Source organism: Equus asinus, chromosome 1 (assembly GCF_041296235.1).
Source record: "Equus asinus isolate D_3611 breed Donkey chromosome 1, EquAss-T2T_v2, whole genome shotgun sequence".
Classification (NCBI taxonomy): Eukaryota; Metazoa; Chordata; class Mammalia; order Perissodactyla; family Equidae; genus Equus; species Equus asinus.
In genome coordinates, this window is record NC_091790.1 from 171,888,239 (window position 1) to 171,909,587 (window position 21,349).

Consider the following 21,349-nt stretch of genomic DNA (forward strand, 5'->3'; position numbering starts at 1 on the left):
TAGAACTCTTATTTTTTCCCTTTGATTCTTTTGCTTAATTCATGCTCATCACTTTCTTTGAGAATGAACTCAAATCTGATGCCTTACAAAAGCTTTTCTATGATTTCCTCTACTCCACTCTAAACACCCCTCAGTGTGTATATGAAGTTTTGGCTTTATTGTTTAGCCCTTGTACAGAGTCAGATTTACAGAATTTTAGAGCCAGAAAAGTCTCTGCAACCATCCAGCTCAAGGCTCTTATTTCCTGATCTAGAGAATGAGGCCCAGCCCCAGTCACACAGCTGGTCAGTCTTTGAGGCAGAATTATGACCCAAGGCAGTTGTCATTGCCTTCTGCTTTGTAGTTCATTGTTTCGTGTGTATGTTTGGTCTCTCCAGCTGGAGGACTTGTTGTCAGAGACTGAGCTTTTTTCTTACTCGTCCAAAGATTCTTCTGCACTTCTATGCTCCGGGTAGGCACACTGGAATACTTGGGAGCTAGCCTTTTGAAAGCAGATGCTAGTGGTATATGACTTTGGTCTAGTGCTATTTTTAAAGTGTCTTCAATTTTTATTTTAATCTCTAATATTTCTTATATATTCATCTATTAGTAGAACCACTTAGTATTATATATAATTCAGGTTTTGTGTTCTCATAGTTGTTCTGACATGGAGACAGAACTAAATACCTCTATATTAATTAGCAGTTAGATAAAATTATATTTTCTGATTATTGGAATACTGTGACAAGGTGATGAGAAGCAAGGTCTGTATCTCAATATTTGATAGACTCTTCTAGATTTTTTCTAAATTGTGTAGTACAGAAGAGCTTACTTAGAACACTGCCCCTCAAACCTAGCTGTATATGCTGATGACAAATACCGTCCCACACATACTACCTGAATTGAGCCCTCTAAGGTTGGGACCGGTGCATCTTTACATTTAAAGAGCTCTGCAGTAGAGAACCATTGGCTTAGAAGAACAGCATCATTGAGATGATGAAGGGCCCCTTTTAAGAGAAAATTGCTAAGTTGGGGAGGAGTGCTTGTTGGATGTACATATAGAAATCTTGGAGAAATGTATATAAACTGATTTGATACATCATTGAAATTACTTGATTGCGTATAGGATATGTCTTTCAGGCCCATGTAATAGTTGAATTGCAACTGCAAACCTTCATAAACCTAGAAAGGAATTGATTAAACCAGGACTGTGGTCTCTGCTTCTGTAATTCAGAAGTGACACAGCAAACCTACATTGATAACAGAAATCTGCTATTTTGTCATTTTAATGAGTAGTGGCTGACCCCATCTATTGAAAGTTGTAGTGAGGTTGGTTCTGTGGCTGGACATTATGGTGCCCATCTTACAATTGTCTATTGATTAAATCTCACACACTCTCAGTGCCTTTCTTCAGTGTTAGATGTAACTGGGCAACATTTATGAGGCTGCCATTTAGGTATTCCCTTAAATATTAAAGAGATGTTAATAAAATAATGTACATGCATTAGAAAGTCATAGAACAGTCAAGTGGTCACAGAAGTTTTGTTTTTAGAAGTGGAGAATTGGCAAAAGTCGATTTAACTTTTATACTTGGAACCTTTTCTGAGCCTCACTTTGGGCTGGGTGCTATGTATCGTAGCAAAAGCCAGAGACTAGCTTGTGAGCCAAGACATTTAGTTTTCAAAAGAGGCAAATTTGGCTAGTCTGATGATTGTGGCTTAATAGTAATTACATAGTATTTATTATTTCTTGAATATATTTAGACAGAGAATGATGTTTTTCTATTCTTCTGTAACTTCAGAAGGATGCTGGGGAATCATCTAATTCTAGAATTCCATAGATAAGGAAACTTAAAGAAAAAAAATAAACTGTCCCTTAATAAATATTTAGAGCAGAAAGAACTTTATTTTCCTCTTACTAGTGGGTCACTTCTAAATTCGTGTGCATATGGACCACGTGACATTTTCATTTATTCAATGGAGAGTTGAGAGGGTCTGTGTTTAGCACTCGAATATTGGACATGATTCAAATGTGAGTCAAGTGTGTCTAGAGGCTTTATTCATACCTATTTTCTTTTAGTCAGCAATGCTTCATAATGCCCTGGTTTCATGAATTAATTTTAATGGAATTAAACTTGAACAGCTCAAAATTATATAATTAATTTCATTCAGCTTCAATTAAAGTTACTAATTGAATCAAGCCTACTAGCATGACACCTGGCGGCAGTCAGCTACATAACAGTAGCAGCAAGTATGTAGGACTGCTGCTGACAGAGTTCATGTGTACCGGTGAGTTTGTATAAAAATCTCTTCTGTCGATGATCTCAGAAAGGCCTTGAGTTGACTGTAGCAGTGGAAAGATTTCTGGAGTTGTTTAAAAAAGTAAAGATTTTTAATTGAAACTAACACATCTCAGGAAGATTACATTTTCTCTATGATAATGCTGAATAAGTGTTACATAAATCTAGAAGATGTTGGTTTAGCCTGCTTGTAGTTTATATTTTACTGCTATCTGAATATGGTTTTGATATTAAAAATACTTAGTGTTGAAGACTATTTTTTTCAGAGATCTTAGCCTCTGGACTTAGCCCTAAGTGGTGTCCATCAATTTTCATGTGTTGAAATGCGTTTTATGGCAGAACTTTTCAGTTGTTGTGAAATCCTGATGGTACATGAGAAATTTTTGCATGTGCAGAAACTTTTCCCTTCCACTGGAAATGTTAACACAGTTGACTAACAACTTCTGTTTGAATCTCTTTCCTTTCCTTGCTTCCATGGCTTGACATCATCCAGCTTCTCTTCCTTGTCTGACTCCTTTCTAATTGTACAGAACGCTCTTGGCACTCTTCTTTTAATATACTCATTCCTTTGGCGTCAGCAGTCAAATTTAGGAAGATGACTGTTTCTGGCTATAACTCTGTGACTTGCAAATTTAAATGTCCAAGACTAGACTAATCCACCAGTCTGTAAACTCCATGAAAGCCTGGGCTGCATCTCATAATTCATTGTATCTCCACTGCCTAGCACAATGCCTAAATATCTACTATGTACAAATAGATATTTTTTTAGATTAATAAATTATTCTCCCTGTCTCCAAGTTTTCTTAGTCAAATGCAAATGAAGAGAAATCAGTCATCTTCAATCCCATCTTCCCTGATTATCTGTGCAAACCTCTAGTTATTTTCTCCCATTTTCCCCCTTTCTCATCTTGTATCCAGTTGATTAAACTGTCATCAATTTCCGCCTGGACCACACTAAGCCTCCCTTTTAGTTTCTCTTACTCTGTCCTCCCTCTTAGATGGATCCATACTCCACTGGTTCTCAGGATTGAAGTGCAGTAGAATCACCGAAGTGCCGCTCTCCCAAATTGAAATAGAATCTTTGGTGGTGGGACCCAGGAATATGTTTTTTATTTAGTTTTATTTATTTATTTTTTTTTGAGGAAGATTAGCCCTGAGCTAACATCTGCCACCAATCCTCTTTTTGCTGAGGAAGACTGGCCGTAAGCTAACATCCGTGCCCATCTTCTTCTACTTTATATGTGGGACGCCTGCCACAGCATGGCTTGACAAGCAGTGCATAGGTCTGCACGTGGGATCCAAACTGGCGAACCCCGGGCCACCGAAGCAGAATGTGCAAACTTAACCACTGCGCCACCTGGCAGGCCCCATTGGAATTTGTTTTTGAAAAAGCCTCCCAAGTGAGTTAAAGTGCAGTCAGGATTGAGACCCACTGTTGTCCACAAATTTATTAATCTTCCTAATGCGTGGCTCTAATTAGGCAATTCATAAAGCTTCAATGGCTACCTTGACTTATTTATCTTGCTTTTAAATTAGGTCCAGACTTCTCACCTTGGCATTCAAATATCCATCCTAATCAAACCTTTACAGTTTCATCTCCTAATGCCCCCCGTACAATACTTCGTAGTCCAGAGAGTTGAAACCTTTGGAGTGTCTGCCTTTGGAGTTTGCCTATGCTGTTCTTCTACCTCAAATGGGCTTCCTTCCATCTCTACTTTTAGATCTCCTGCTAATCTTTTAAAGACCATCCAACATACACCTTTTCCTATAGTGCCTTTCTTGAGCTCTGAATCCTGATGAGTTTCTTTTTCTTCCTTTGAACCTCTTTAGTGCTCTGGACCTCTCACAGCATGCATTTTATCTTGTGTTAGAATTTGCTTTTTGCTTGAGTTATGTTCCCAGTAAGATGTTACTTTTCCTTACTTACTGTCCTTCCCCCTCAGAACCCATAAACCCACGTATAAATCTCATCCTAAACTCCCTCCCTCTTTGAGAATGCCTAAAACAATCCTTGACTCTTTCCTAAGTTTCTACTGAGCGAACCCTATACTTGCTTTCTATACCTTCTCACTTCTGAATCATTCCTCATTCAATTACAGCCTGACTCTCATGTCCACCACTCATTGGGATTTCTTCTCCTTTGATGCTTTTTTGTGTCAGCCCACTCTCTATATGTATGGACTCACTTTCATCCTTGATGTAACCTCTCCACATTTTTCTATCATGGCAGATCACTTGCTGTGTTATGATGATTTGTTTACAATAATCTTAACAGGTTATTTTTACTGTAAACATCTGTTTCTTTGATACTGGGCACATAGGTGCTCAATAAATATCTGTTATCGAATCAATAGCATAGGCAACAGTCAATAGGGGTACCGTTCCCATTTTCTTAAATTATGGTAGACGAAGAAGCATTTAGAAGAAAATCTATAAAATGAAAAAAATAGAGAAAAATATATAACATTTAATGATAATAAATGTATAATTTTTCTTATTCAGAAAAATATGACAAAGAAAATACTGAAAGAGATATAACTCAAGCTACCAATAGCCACCTCACACATGGAGAAATGCAAGACCAGTCCATTTGGGGAAATTGTTCAGATGACGAACTCATCAGAAGTAAGTATTTTTAGAGAAAGTTGGAATGATTTGGGGATATGACTATGATAATATGCTCCTAGTTAATATGTTCTTAGTTAATTGTCCCGTATAATTATGCTGGAAATCTATAAATCAACAGTGTTTTTATGAGTATTTGAAAATATAGGGCTAAAACTAGAATATAAATAATGCTGTCAGCTTTCATCCTTTCTTTGGAAAGGGAGAAATGAGCTGTACATTTTAGACTTGATTTTCAGAGAGATTTAGACAAAACTTAATTCCTTCTTGAGGAGCAACTAAGTGGAAGTGAGACAACTCTGAGTATACCTGGAAGGTAGATGTAAAAAGACAAAGACAGCACTAAAGGACGGTGAGTCATACTTTGGTAATGCCAATGTGATTCCTGTTCTTCTAGCCATGTGATTCCAAACGTTTTTTACAATTAACATTTTTATCACTGCTTGGTTTTTTTAATTCTCTTCCTCTTCCTGAAATTGCTCTGTAGAATATATACAAAAGCGTTTGGTATATTTTTACTTTATTTTGCTCTGGGAGTGCCTAGAAATACCAGAATCTTTTGGGTGCTATTCAGAATGTCTATTCCGTGTCAGGTTCTCCTCTAGACCTGGAGCTTACTTTCTGAACCCTGAGTCCCCCGAGGTGGGATCAAGATGAATTTGGCATATAATGAATTATTCTCTGTAGTTAACGTGTAAGTATAAAGATCACTGCCATGCCACACCTGGAAGAGCACAGGAATAAATCTTTTGAAATTCTCATTCGTGGTAACCACGAAATGTCTCATTTTCAGTTGTCCAGAGTGGATAGAGGAGAAGAATTCCTTTCTGGTTATCAAGTGGTGTTTTATTTTATTTTTTTAATTCAGTTCTTTCATTTAGACAACTTCATAATATAGACCCTTTCTTGTGTTAACATGTTACACTTTGAATCTTGGAACATTTCCTTTCCTCTCTAGAATGCCCAGTATCTGTCCCTAACTGAAAACCACACAGAATAAAGCAGAAAAAAAAGGAAGAAGAAACCAGCTTTGCAGAAAAAAAAAAGGAAGATGAAACCAGCTTAGTAGAAAAAAAACCAAATAACAATAAACACACCACTGAAGGAAATTTCAAGTTATCAAACAAAAGCTCTAAGAGTGAGTGTGTTTTAGTTTAATTTTAGAACCATTTGGTTTTTTATACTTTTGTCATCAAGAAGGGAATAGGAAGGAAATGAGACCCAGAAATTACTGAGGAGCAAAATTTATATAGCTTTTCCCAAAGAATCAAATAAACATTATTTCAAGTAAACGTTGGTTGTCTTCTATCTAAATATCGACTCTGCTGTTGTGAAACTTAGGGTTTTGTGAGATAATGGCATATTTGATTTGTGATTTTCTGACAATCAGAGAGTTAGTGAGAGCTAGAAGAGGTCTTAGAGACAATTTTACCTCTACCTTTTGGGGAACATGATTGTTGTCTTATTTTTTTTTTCATAGTCACTGAATTTTAAGTGTGTGTATTTCATTTAATTGATTTATTTCCCTAATCTTTCTTCTCAAAGTCCACACTAGGAGAATGTGATTAAGAACTCATAGAGTAAAACCCAAAATACAAGTACTGTTGTGGAAGGCTATGGAGAGTCATGTTAATGTGTTAAAAATTTTTTTGTGCTATTTGGTGAAGCTCATTTTAGTCACAGAATTCATACTATTAAAGGGAATGGATTTAAAATTAACTACTCTGTTGTCTATAATGTTTAAGTAGACAGTGATACAAATACTGTAAATTTCATGAAATAGTTTCTTTATTGAGATAATGATGTAGCCTGTACCATGGGACACTGGAGCATTGGGGAACAACTGTCTAGTTTCCTACTAATGTGCACTAAAAGAATGCAGAGAGAGAGAGATTTATGGCCCCCTCTAAGAGGGCTGCTTGGAAAACTGACAGATGAAGGGATATACAAAAGATAATGGCAAAAGACGGTAATGCCGCTCCTGCCTGAAAATAAGCTGGCTAGAATTTCCAAATGTTTGTGGGTGACATTAGACTCTGAATTATGATTACAAATTTCAAAAACTATATTTTTGTTATTTTCCTGGTCACTTTTCTAGACAAGACGACTTTGTTGGGTCTACAGAAAATTTGATCTCTGGATTTGCCGAAATGGAACATCTTATGTCATCTTAAACCCGACTCATGTCTGGATAGCATTTGAAAGTTTGATATTGTGATAGCTGCTGCTTTTCCAACTCCCAGAGTCTAAACTCTGCAAAGCTGCTTGCTCGACATAGCGTCATTGACCATCTCCGCATAATTTAATGTCTGTCTCTCTTAACCCCACAGTTAAGGAGATGCATGTTTTCCTCTTACTTCAGCATCCAGCACATTTTTGGGGCCCAGTAAATCTTTCGTAATAACAATAGGCCCTGGAAAGAAGGCTCTGGCTCAGAGCTGCATGGGGGAGGAGGGGAGCATCTGCAGTGAGTCAGGGCTGGGCTGGCTCCCTTTCCAGAAGTCCTGTGTGGCTCCCTGAGCACCGTGGAAGAGGTGGACAGCTGGCTCTCATGGAACTGATTTTAGTGTTCCCACTGTAGTGTGAAGTTGGCTGGATGGAGGGATCATCAGAAAAATGAGGCTGGCTGGGGTGTGGGAACATTTTCAAACGCACAACCCACTCTTTTTTCCAAGCTTCCATGGGACAGCTTAGCTGCATAAGCAAGAAGTGAAGGAGAGTTGCTCTATTTAATATGACTTCTTTTTCTCTGTCTGTTCTTGAGAGTGGTTCGTGAGCTCTGGCAGCTAACGTCTCCATTGTCCCGGATGCCTGCTGCTGCCTTTGTCGGACATTTAAGGCATAATTTATAGGGGCCTGTTAGCTGTCAGTGTGATGAGGCTGTTTTTACTTTTCTTTTCTGAGAATAACTGAGCTCTGGAAAGTCAAGGGAGTGGCTGCTTTGGAAATTGTATTCTAATTAAAGGGTGTATTCTCAGGCTCATAAATGAGATCCAAGCTGAGAATAATTTCCAAATTATTCTGTGAACTTTAACCCTGACCTCAGTGGACCACCCACTTGTGGCTCACACTTGGTTTATGTTGCACACGGAAGTTTGGGCTTTGTGTGCCTTCGCTGGTCCTTGTAGAAAACATTGCAGGTGGCAGACCTAAGATACTGTGCTCCCAGGGTCTAGATTTCAAATTGGTTGCCCTTGAGTTGCTAACTTATTAGAGAGAATCTTTTCTGGAAGTTATAAATAAGAGAGAAGAAATCCATATGGAATCAAACATTTTGAATAAATAGGCCACACACAATCTGGTCAGGGAATGTGCATTGTGATGCTCTTTCTTAGGAAATTTAAATTAAAAAGATGATTCCAACCACTCAAGATAAAAAAAAAATCCAAATTAAATCAGCGAAGAATTAAAACATAATAGAGGTTTGTGAGGAAATTTTATAATTGGAAAATTTTATTTTTTCATTTAATGAATTTTTATCCTTTTTACAGTTTAAAAGGCTTTTATATTCTGAGAAAATATTTTGGTGTATAATTTAATTTCTGGAATGGGGCTTAAATTTTAGAGTTTATAAGAGCATCTTTTTATGGGAACACTGTTTAAGACTGTCTTTTCCCCTCAGATTAGCATATATGGTACAGTGTATAATTTGGAGCTGTGCCTTGTTTTAATAATCGCTATTTCTCTGACTTAGTTAAATAAATGTTGCAGTGAAGTGACACACTCAATTAATATTAACTTTTCTATTTAACCCATAATGTGCATAAACTGATAACAGGAAAGAGGCAACATTTCATGTTTTAATTAGACTAGAAGAGGAACAGAAGTAACATTTTGATCTCAGTCTTTGGGGGGATTTATAAGGTAGGAAGGAGTGAGTCTATGTGTGTGTGTTTGTGTGTGTGCATTCCTGTGCTTATACTCCTAGGTGTTGGGTAATATTTTCCTTTAATTTAGGTCAAATTCTACTATCCTAATTATTTCCTATAGAGAGAGAGCTTACGTTTCTTTGTTCTTTTTCTAAAGTGCCTCAGGTCTCTAGCTCAGATTTTTCTAGGTTTTTCTGAAAATTCTTATTACTTAACTTTATCCTTGGATGTTGCTTTTACATAAACGTCTCCTAATTCTAAATGTCATTACTTAACTCCAGAAATTTTTCTTAGCTTCTCTTCTGAAATAAATTTCCCTTTAAATTAAACTGTTTTGTTCAGCTAATTTTCTCCTTTGTGATTTTGTAGAATTCCCATGATCTGAAGCAAAGTTAGAATGCTCTACTTAAATGGTAATCCCCATTCTGTTTAACCCATTTATTCACTTTGAAGAGTTTTTAGCTCTCATAATAGTAAGCCCTTACTTGGTAGTAGAATGCAAGCCATCTTTCTCTAATTTACGCTTGCCTCTTCTTTATGGAGCTGATGCATCGTCCTTTTTCCCTTACCCTACTGCCTGAAACCTTCCTCTTGGCCTCCTCTGAGTTTCCTCTCAACATTAACAGGCTCTGTTATTAGAAACTCTATTATTTCTTTTCCTAGCCTTTGCCAACTCACCGCTGATCACCCCTTAATGAATACCATTTCATCACGTTAGGGAATGCCTCCTCTGTGTACAATACTGAAAGAAAGGCAGATACTTAGGTGTACTATTTATATACTTAGAACATTTCTTACTTTGATGGTAAGGAAAGAGCACTGAGAAGTTTGGATTTAAATTTCTTCAGTGGTTCTCATGTTTGAATGCATGTTACACTTAACTACTAATTGTTTTTTTTAGAATTCACTTTATATAAAAGGCCATAAAGAAGTGCCCCAGATAAGTACTACCCAGCAAGACTGGGATATACAGCTTTCATGTTACTTTCTTAGGTAATCTAGGATTCTTTGCCTAATAGTTCATGCTCCTTCATTTTTGGGAGTCCATATTGGGAGTTAGTGAGTGTGACTTTTATCTTGCTTAGTGTCTTGTCTTCCATCTGTCTCTCAGAAAAATTCTGTTTTTCCACATGATGACCAAATGATTATGTGGTGGCAGTTCAGATGTTTTGATTATTGCTATAGAGAGGAATCTTTAACCATCAATTATCAAAAATGCAACTTATGGTTAGGTTTCAGGGTTGAGTGGATAATTATAAGCCATTTTTTATGGCTACCTGTATTTATCTCATTGGTGAATGACAGCTATTAGGCTGTGTTCTAGAACGAAGCTCAAATTCCCTGACGCACTGCTTTCTCAGGGTACGTTATTCTGTGCTCATCTGGGTTCTGCCCAAGTAGCTAGAGAGAACCATTGCCCATCTTTTGTTTTGATCACTTTAAATTCAGGGTCCTGGAGGCCAATGGAAGCCAACTGCCAGGGTTCAGACCCTGGATACATCATTACTATTGGTTTTGAGGAAGTTGCCTAAATTTTCTGAGATCACATTTCTCGTTTTTAAAATAGGCATACTAATACTCTATGCCCTGTTGTGTTATTTTGAGGATTATACAAGAAAATGTATATTGTATGCTTAATTAGCACAGAGCTAAGTGAGTTAAACACTCAATGAATTTATCGGTTTTCATTATTATCATCCTTGCGCCCGAATACACAGTTTTAAGGTTTTTTGTTGTTTTTGTTTTTCTCCATGGTTCTGCTGGGTTGCATGTCCAGACATGCTGGGTACATAGACTAGGTCTTTCTGAGACCCTTGATATTTATGCCCACAAGAAGTCAGCACATTGGCTGCCACATGGTTTATGCTTGAAAAATACTTGATGACTTAAGTGTAGTGAATTAATGAAGGGAGGGGAGAGATGCTCTACCCATGTCGTTTCTATTGTTTCCGATCCCATCCTATGATGAAGGTTCTAAATCAGTACATTTTTTCTTTTACTCTTTCTAACCTCCTTCTTACTCCCAAGCCACACATGGTTCATTCATGTCAAGTTCCACATATTTGTAGATGACTCTAATGATATTAAAGCAGTTAAGTCCTAAGTTTGACTGCTGTTCACTGATAAGCCTATTCTTTCCCATTTGGGAGTTCTTCAAGCTTCACAGAGGAGCCGAGGCCTTGGAACCAGCTTAGAGATCCCCCTGAAAATGCTAACCACCACATAAATAAATAACATTTAATGAGCAAGACCAGAAATGCTGTGGTCGAGATAATTTTAGTTCTCAAACCTCAGACTTTTTAGATCTGAACATTCCGTGAATTTACACAAATTATTTTTTGTAGAACATGTTGTTATATTGAACTTTCAGGATTAGGAATCAAAATATAAATAAAAACTGAATAAAAAATCAATTACATTAAGATGGAGTGCTTGCAGTATGCTGGCACTGTGTTATGTTGGGGATGCGGTGATGAACAATACAGGTATGGTCTCTGCATCGAGAATTTACAGTCTGGTGGAAGGGACAGACAGTTCATCTAGAAATGATATTGTGTGTTATGAGTGCTATGATTGGGAAGTGCAGGCTGCTATATGTTCACATTTGAGAAGCACAAATCCTCATATGGAGGAGGGGTTAGAGAGGGCTTTCCAGAGGAAAGGAGTTGGCCAACTCAAACAGAGCATGGGAAGGGGTGGAGCCAAAGTGTTCCAAGCCTAAAGAACAGCACCTACAGGTATAGGGGTAAGAGAAAACATGACCGGCTTGAGGAGAGGTGGAGAAGTTTTGGATAAGCGGGGATGTAAAATGTTAGATGCGGGGGCCGGCCTGGTGGTGCAGCAGTTAAGTTCGCACGTTCCGCTTCTCCGCAGCCCAGGGTTTGCTGGTTCGGATCCCGGGTGCGGACATGGCACTGCTTGGCATGTCATGCTGTGGTAGGTGTCTCACTTACAAAGTAGAGGAAGATGGGCATGTATGTTAGCTCAGGGCCAGTCTTCCTCAGCAAAAAGAGGAGGATTGGCAGTAGTTAGCTCAGGGCTAATCTTCCTCAAAAAAAAAAAAAAGTTTGAGGAGTGGAGAGAGATGAGAGGGAAAGAATTTGTTAACAAAGGGTTAAGAGAAAATGGAAAGTATTGAACGGAGTAGTAACCTAATCAAATTTGTATTTTAGTTTGGCTGTATTTTAGCATGATTGCAATGATTACTCTTGCAATAGTTAGGAAATAAATAAGAATGAGAAAGACTGAAGGCATTAAGAGACTAACTCAAAGACTGTTGTGTTAGTCCAGCTGAGAAAGAAAGGTGTCTTGGACTGGTGTAATGGCAGGTAGGATTGCAAGAAGTGGATGGATTCAATTTTTTATGGGGTACAACTAGTAAGATATATGGGGTAGGGGACTGGCAGTTGCTGGGAAGGAGGCCAAGGTTTTTAGTTTGGACAAATGATAGTTGTGACGCAAAGCCAGCGGGGCAAAGGATTAAAGGAGAGTTTGAAGTGATGGGCTATGAATGTCAGATGGATAGGGAAGGAAGTAAAGACACGAAGGGTGTTGCAAAGAAGCAAACAACCAGAGAGGCTAACAATTCCTAAAAGTTTCTATTTTTTAAGATACAAAGCAAAACAGGTATAGATACAATAAGTAAATGGAACAAGTGGAAAGAAAAGATGGATTATGAGAATGGAAAATATGAATTTAAGATTTCTGAGGTGGAACAATCCCAGGTGAGAGCAAGGCCCATGGTGTGGTCATGAGGATGGGTGACTAAAATAAAGCCGGAGTGCTGGGTTTGGAAGAGCTTTAAAGGCTTCGTAAAAATAGCCGTGTTTAGCAGGTGGGCAAACAGAAATGCAGATGTTTCCTCAAATCAACTTGGCCAATTAAGAGGCAAAGCTGGGGCGTTATCTGTTTTTTTTTTGGAGTCTCAAACTCGTGAATTCCTCATTGAACTTTAATGGTTTAGGAGAAGTCAACCAGTTGGTTATCTCTGGTTCTTTGCTGCTTTGCCTTAAGATTAGTCACCTGCTGTAGATGAATGGGATAGTAGTTTGATATTCTCTAAGCTGAGGACCCTGAAATGAATGAAAAATAATACACCTTCTTTAAAGCTGCTGGTTTCCTTTATTGTAAGATTCTAAAGGATCTTCTTTATGTAGTCTCAGTGGCATACAAAATTGGGACTTTTTTTTTTCTCTGAGGAAGTTTAGCCCTGAGCTAACCTCTGTGCAGTCTTCCTCCACTTTATATGTGGGTAGCCGCCACAGCATGACTGATGAGTGGTGTAAGTTTGCACCCAGGATCTGAACCCACGACCCCAGGTCACTGAAGCACAGTGTGCTGAACTTAACCACTATACCTTGGTGCTGGCCCCCAAAATTAGGATTTTTAAAAAAGACATATATTGATATGTGTGTGTGTATTTATTTTTTCTTTTCTTTTTTTTTTTTTTAAAGATTGGCACCTGAGCTAACATCCGTTGCCAATCTTCTTTTGTATTTCTGCTTTTTCTCCCCAAATCCCCCAAGTACATAGCTGTGTATCTTAGTTGTGTGTCCTTCTAGTTGTGGTATGTGGACGGTGGCACCTTATGAGCAGTGCCATGTCCGTGCCCAGGATCCAAACTGGAGAAACCCTGGGCCACTGAAGCGGAGTGCGCGAGCTTAAACACTCGGCCACGGGGCCAGCCCTGTATTTATTTTTTCTTAATGGAAGATATTTCTTCACAATAGTTGCTTGTAGAGAGTTATGTGAAATTAAGTGGGAACATGTTGGTGAAGAAGACTTCTACTTAATATCCCCTATATTTTCTTTTATATCGTTTTCTTCCCCCTCAGTGGGATGAGTTATTTTATGATATGAAAAACAACAATACTTTAAAAAGAAAATTCTCCAGTATAGAAAAAGTATCCAGGTGAGGCTCTAACTTCCCAAAGCCGCATTAGAGCCCACTCACCTGTAGGAAATGCTTCCGGTCGCAGGTAGGCCCCGAGATTCGTCTCCCTTCGGGTTCTGCAGAAGATAGGACCAGCTACGTAATTTGAGAGGTGGAGAGCAGTGCAAAATGAGAATGCAGGGCCCCTTGTTAAAAAATTATGAATTTCAAGACAGCAACAGCAGAGCATTAAACCAAACGCAGGGCCCTTCTGAGCATGGGGCTCTGTGCTGCTGCGTGGGTTGCATGCCCATGAAGCTGGGCCTGGCTGGAGGCATTGAAGAAGTGGGGATTCAGTTCAGATAAGCAAAAAAGAATACCTTGCACCCATTTTATATGTTTTTTTCAGTAAGTTTCTTTTTTTTCTTTTTCCTTTTTCTCCCCAAAGTCCCCCGGTACATAGTTGTGTATTTTTAGTTGTGGGTCCTTCTAGTGGTGGCATGCAGGATGCCACCTCAGCATGGCTTGATGAGTGGTGCCGTGTCCGTGCCCAGGATTCGAACCAGCGAAACCCTGGGCTGCCAAAGCGGAGCGCGCAAACTTAACCACTCGGCCACGGGGCTGGCCCCGGTAAATTTCTGAAATTCAAGAAAGAAGGAGTTTTTTCTGGGCTTGGCAAATCAGTTGATATGTTAGTCACAAGCAAGAGTAGCTTGTATAGCAATATGGAACAACTGCCATGTGGCAAACTGTTGAAGGCTGTGGTTCCCAGCTTTTATCCAGCCACGGACGGGGTGAGACCTGCTTGCAGCTTTATCAAGGCTCAGTACAGAGGGTGTGAGAGTGTATCAGATTGAGGAGTCTTGGTGGAATTCTCTCTCCATTCGTTTCAGGAGCTCCACTCTCCATTCGCTTTAGCGCAGCTGAGAGTCAATGATGTGATTTGTCCTGTGTTTCTTTCAAGGAGTCCTTCAGGACTTCGTGGTAAATCCGTGCTCCACACTTCTTCACTGGGAGCTGGATTCTTCCCAAGTCCCTGAGTTCTGCAGCAGATGACAAGAATCCGGGAAATCTCTTTTAAAACCTTCAGATGCTGGTATTAGAGGGTGAAATTGCATTAAGTGAACCAGAGAAGTGAGTGGGTGGAGAAATTAGTTCTGCTTTGGAACATTATTTAATTAAATACATTTTCCATGGTACTTGAGAACTTGCATTGGGAAATTTAAGAAAAAACAAGATTCCCAGAGTCTCAAGTTGTCACAAATAATTGATTCATGGCCATGTGATCATAAGACCGTATGTCTCATCTTTGGATGCTGCCCATCATTCCTTTTCTTTATGAAAAAGATGTTAATGTATCATCTATATAGGGGCCTGTCTCTGCAGGTTATCTTTCCATAGTCCTTCAGCATTACAAAGGTGCTGTCGTAATCATGCAGGTGAGTGATAATTTGACAACGCACCCAACGAATGGTGTGATCGTGTGTAATGTTGTCATTTGCCTACCATTCATTTGAGTTAGGTTCTTCTTATTGCTCTTTTCCCATGTCCACTTTTTAAAAGTCTTATCAGATAAGCCTGAATATGAATATTTATTACTAGAAATGTAAAACTAAATCTCTATTCTCGCATATTTAGGTTTTCAGTATTTTTCATTTTAGCCAAATTCAGGTGGTCGATTTTTGGCCTGACTTTACATTTTGAAAGAAACAGAACAAAAGCATTTCAATATTTTCCATTTAAATATATATAACTTGCCTTTTAATTTTTAAATAAAACGATTTCTTTTTAATTCATTAAATTTCAAAGACTATACTCCAATGAAAAATATATAATGTATATATTATATATATAATAAAAGTCTTTTTTATAAAGAATTGAATAATACTGACTTTTGCTATGAAGTCCAATTTTATTTAGATTAATTCAAGGCAGCGTGAACAATTTGAGGCTACAAGATCTTCTTGTTATTTCAACATTAAATTTGAGCCTAGTTGCCAATCTGGTACCTGGTGAGTTGATCTGAGGGGATGTTGGTGGTATGCTAATTTCCTGGTGTCACTGAAAATCAAGTGGCAGGACTCCGGTCAGTGTCATTGCGTGAACTGGTGTTGAGTGTTACATTGCTGTGGCTGTTTATTTATGCTTTCTGCTCCACCTTCTAGCGTAACTAGTTGATCCTTAACTATTATTTAATTTGCCTGTCCTCTAAGTCAAGGCTTCCCAGTGTTTGACTGATGTAGAGCTTCTTTTAGTTTCTTTGAAATCACGTCGATTCTTGCCTTCTTTGACTCTAAAGACCTTACACCTGTTTCGCTTTAGCCACCTTACAAATATGGACCCACCTTGGACCTTGTTATCACCGAAATCTGCTGCATTCTGAGATTTCGAAATCAGGAATTTGCTTTCTCATTTCTTCTTTCTCTTTAATAGTAATTATGCCTAATCTGCTAACTATGTTTCTTTTCTCCACCGTATCTTCTTAACTTCACCTGCTTTTTTTTCATGGCCATCTGGGACCTGCAAATTGTCTTTCGCTAGCTTCCTAAATTCTGCAACCTTACGCCATATCTCCCGAGCTTATGCTGAAACTAAGGTAACAGACCTCACCATCAGTCTTCTTACTTCAGGTTCCAAGGGCTGTGGATCATAGACGAAAAATGTTATGCAGCAGCAGGATTAGCTTTAATATCAGTGGGTGCTATCTAATCTTAACTGAGACGTCTCTGCAACTCAGCTGTACTTTAACTTCTGGTTGATTTCCACTTTTGGTTCATTCTTGCCTTTTGATTTTATGACACATTGTTTTATCAGGACTCAGATTATATTCTAGTTCCTTCATTACTGACACATTTTAGGTTATATTTAAGCACCAGCTCCTGGTATTCAGACCTAATTGTGGTCTACATGGCCGATACCTGAGCTCTTCCTGATCTATGTTCTGGAAGCGTGTGATCTTTTGATACTGATATGTCACTTTTCCCAATTAGTCCAGTGGCCTCTTCTCAGCACTCATTCTTTCTGTAGCATTTGAAAGGACATGTATCCTGCTTGAAATCCCCTCCCTCTTCTGCCACTCTCCCCCTTCTTTCTGCCTCTGTAGCTACTCAGCTTCCCTTCAGTCTCTCAGATGCCCTGAGTTCCTTTCTGTTTCTGGGCGTTTGCATACCAGGCCTTCCTCCAGGCTTGATTGTGACTTCCTGAGAAGTGTTCCCAGAGCTCTCAATCTAAAATGGGTTTCTCTGTTTCTCACAGCACCCTTTCCTTTCTAGCCATTGTCACAATTTGTAATTTATTTTTGCTATCGCATGTCTAATGTCTGCTGGCTTTAAGTTGCATCCCTAGCAATTAGCATCATTCCAGGACCTCAGTAAACTTTCAGTAACTATTTTGGATGATTGACTGTGGAATAAAATACATTTGGCTCTTTTTCCACAACTTTTTTTCGTGAACTTTTGCCATAACCAAAATATATTCCTTATCTTCCCTCTACATGTCCAGTATTTTCCTTCTCCCAAGCTTCACTCATGTTACCTGTCTCCCCACATCTCCAGCTGTACAAGCAAAGCCTTCTGTGATTTCCCCCTCATCTGGACTCAGTGTGTATATTCCTCTCTCCTAAAGGACTTATTAATTTCAAAATTGTATTGTGTGTGTTGATGGCCCTCTTCCCCATCACCGAACTGAAGGCTCCTTAAAGGCAGGATTGACATCTCATGCAGCTTTGTACCTCTCACAGCATATAGCCCAGGGCCATGTGCAGAGTTTGTTCCCAATACTTATATGTTAATTGTTGAATAAATGAAAATCTGTACCTTTTGACTACATTTAGCTTCTCTGTAGGAGACTGACAGCTTTGAATTGGTTAAGCTGTAGTAATTTGTCTTAAAATGTGGATTGACTATCTTTGCTTCTCCTAAGGAGCTAATTTTCTCAGTCTACAGTTCATGCATATCAAAGGATGCTTTTTATTAGTAATATTAACAATGTTATTACTTAGAGCTTTTTACAGTTAATGAAATTTTTCATATTGATCTAACTTGGCCTATCTGCAACTTTATCAGGCAGGTGGGATAAGTATTCTTATCTATAGATGAGACTGAACTCAGAAAAGTCAAGTGGCTTGCCTAGGGCTACACAACTGATCTCATGATGGGCTATCTAGCAGTTATTCTCAAATGAGGAGTGGACTAGAGGGAAGAGTAGAGACTTGGTGGTGTTTATGGTCCCCTAGAGATTGCATTAAAATCACAGAGGAGGTGGCAGTTTCCCAAATTATATCCTTATTCCAAGCCCAAAATTCTAAACCATTACCCTAGTTGAAAATTATTGCTGTTCTACCACTATTAATGATATGACTGCATATTGCCTTTGTGTTGGGCCTAAAAGAGGTGGGAAAATTGCAATAAACTATACACCTTTAGAATTTCATCTTTGTTGTGATAAATTCGAGACAATTCCTGGTCTTAATAGATACTTGACATCATAGAAAAAAGGCTTCTTTAGTTTTCAGAACTATCACTCATTGCCTCCATGAGAACTTGGTCTCATTCCAAGAGATAGGCAGAGAATCTTGGCATCTGCTGTTCTTTTTGTGGTGTGAAGATATACATTTTCTTTCTTCAGCAAGAAGAAATCTTAATAACTGAAGCTGAAGATACGGGGGAAGGAATATCATTGTATAGTCGTATCCCTTTGTGCAAAGCAATGGGGTTCTCAACTCTTCACATTAGCTTAAAAACATACAGATGTCCAGCCCCACCCTAGATCAATGAACTCAGAATCATTTGGGGGCGGGGTCTAGGCAAGCTTAATTATTAAAAGCTCCCTAGTTAATTCTGAGGTACAGCTCAGACTTGGAACCAATACAGTTTTCAATTGAATATATTTCACTAGAACAAATAAGCTGAAAACTAGTTTTTTATTCGAATATTTAAAGACCCTTTTTTTTGAAAAGTAGTTTCTTTAGTTGTGATTGTTGAACTATAGGAACAGACAGATGCAACTCCCTGTTTGGGAGAGCCTGCGTGCTGGCTTCTTGTTTTATCCCTTAGCCTTTTTGAGAAGTTGTTTTCTCGAGAGATGTTTACATTATTCAAAATGTTTCTTACTTTTAGTTTCACTGGGCAGCGCTTTAATCTAAATTTTATAATATTGGAAAAGAACTATTATAATTTGTTCTCGTAGCCTCGTTAAATGGCACAATGAAGTTGGATTGCACAATAAAAAGTTTTAAAATATAAGACGATGTAGCTATACGAAATTATTCAATTATCTTAGGAATCTTGACTTATTAAATCAAAAATCAAAATTTATGTTATATATGAGTCAAATTTTAGGATGAAAACCCTTTCGCCTGTTTTTCTGAAGAATTACAAATGCTTGCTTCTTTCATCTTCTTTTGACATTCTGTCCCAAATTGAAGTAAGCTGTCTTTTTCAGTTAAAAATTTCTGGAATAAGCAGCCTTCCAATCAAGTGTTTGTAGATATATTAGAAAGAATATCTCCCTAACTATTATAGCTAGAGTTTGTTCTTGGAGTAAAGCAAAGTCTCTTATAATAGAGATACAGTTTACCTAAGAGTCATATTAATAAGTGAAAAAAAAAAAGATCAGCTTTTTGAATAATATATGAATTCATATGGTATCAGTGGTATCTAGGCATTTGGGACAGTACATAATTAGTTTCAATTCCCTTTGAGTGGGAGATGTGAATGTTAAAATAAATTGCTGATGAAGCATATACTTTGGAGAACAGTGTATTTCAAAACTTTGTGCAATATCAGCTATTTCTTTGAATGGTATGGAAGTATAGCATAAGACTGAGAAGATTTATTAGGGGCAGTTTTAAACCATTCTTATTGTGTAACAGTAGTTTGCTCATTTAGGACTAGCTGCTAAAAAGAAGAATAATAGCAAATATTTATAGGCCTGCTTGGAAAACATTAGTTGTATACAACTTCTGGCACCATTGTTTGTAGCCAATAAACCAATAGTGATCATTTTCTTGTATAAGAATAATCAGTGTCACAATATCCAACCATTTAAAAGGGCTTGGTCATTTAGTTATTAAGAGTTACTCTTTTACGAAACACTGAATAATGGACTTACTCCAGAAAAATCGGCGCTCGCAGAGTAAGAAGACTTAGAATTGTGAAATAAATATATTCTGAGGGAGGAAGGGAGGAACAGAGTTTGGAATAAATTGATTTTATTAAGTAAAAGTGAAGAAACTGCCTCTATGGAAGGAACGGTTCTGCTACCAGGAATAAATATTCCAAACTAAACTGTTCCTTGCACAGTAGAATGTCTGTAATCATTCTCAGCTTTACAGAGTTCTTTCAAAGCTTTCAGTTTTATCATGGAAGCTAATTAGGCCACAATATACACAGTATATGCAGTGTAAGACCCTAGGCAAGCACAGGTCCCCAACTACTCCTGAGTTTTTGAGACACACAAACAAAATATTACATTTTCTCATCTTTTGCACAACTCTTTGAAGTTTCTATGCTGAAATTGGTGCAGGTTATCACGGTTATCTTAAATATGTTCAAGTTTTCGTCCTGAGAAATGAGGCCCACTCCTTTGCCAAGGATTCATCGCTCCTTGCTCATCATCTTTCTCATGTTTGCTTATTTTGAGAAACGTTGGGTTCGTGATCAGTTCCTTGTTCCCATTAAACCTACGTAAAATAAGGGGTTTATTATAACACTCACTGGGAAGAAGTCTTCAATTTAGTTTGTTTTCCTGATGACATTGACAATGTTAAAGTAAAAATATTTAATGGTACAGTTCAGAGTACATATTTAATGTGTAAAAAGCACAAATGTGTGGGAGTGCTCATTTTCTGCATTTAAATTTTTTTTTCCTACTAAAAACAAACAAACAAAAGACTAACCACTACTTCTTGGACCCAAACAACAAAATTGGATAGCTAGGCTCGCAGAGTCAGAATCTGCAGCTCTGGCAGGCTGAGTAGGTGCGATTACAGCCTGGTCAGTAATAATGACAGATTTTAGTGTCCATTTTAGTGTATGAAACACTAAATTACAAGGAATTGAAAAAAATGAGTAGTTTATAGTCCTGGAATAGCTTTTCTTGGGGGGCAAGGATGACGTTAAATCATTTTGGGATGCTTTTCTTCTTTTCCTTTTTAATTGCAGGTACAGTGTTGTTTTCACTTCTTTGTATATTAATACAAATGTGAAAATATTTGTGGATGGTCTATTTGTAAGAGAGGCTCATTAGTATGTGTGTGTCCACCCTCAAGGTCTCCGCATGATGTTTTTGTGGCATACAATATTAAAACTCAGTCCCTTGGAAAATGTCATAAAGAAGTTTCTTCATTCAGATAACTTAATTTTTATAAGTCTTCGTAAGGGCTGCTTCAACTTAGAGAGTTCCCAGTCAGTCGGGCCGGAGCCAATCCGCCCTAGTATGCCTTGTGAACTGACTGCTGAAATCTTGCATACTCTTAATGATTATGTATGAAGACTTTGGAAGAACTGGAGATGTCACTGACGACAGGTACACACATAGCATGGTGCTTTTTTAAAGCAAGGAAAGGTACATATGTGGCAAGCCAATTAGCTTGACTCTCATATTCTAAATAGATTAAAAAAATAAAGCACTTGGAAGAAAAATGAAAATGGAATAATGGCCAAAAGCTTGACTGACTTGTCTGCCAGCTCCATTTTTGACAGG

General features: G+C 38.1%; 1 protein-coding gene across 3 annotated transcripts in view; it reads left to right on the plus strand.

Moving 5' to 3' along the window:
* MDFIC (MyoD family inhibitor domain containing) overlaps positions 1-21,349 on the plus strand; it is an 89,113-nt gene that overhangs the window by 15,393 nt on the left and 52,371 nt on the right. For all 3 annotated transcript variants that reach the window (XM_044763951.2, XM_044764000.2, XM_044764036.2), the window contains exon 3: positions 4,781-4,903. In XM_044763951.2, coding sequence (XP_044619886.2) covers positions 4,781-4,903 — 123 coding nt within the window. The remainder of the gene's footprint in view (positions 1-4,780; positions 4,904-21,349) is intronic.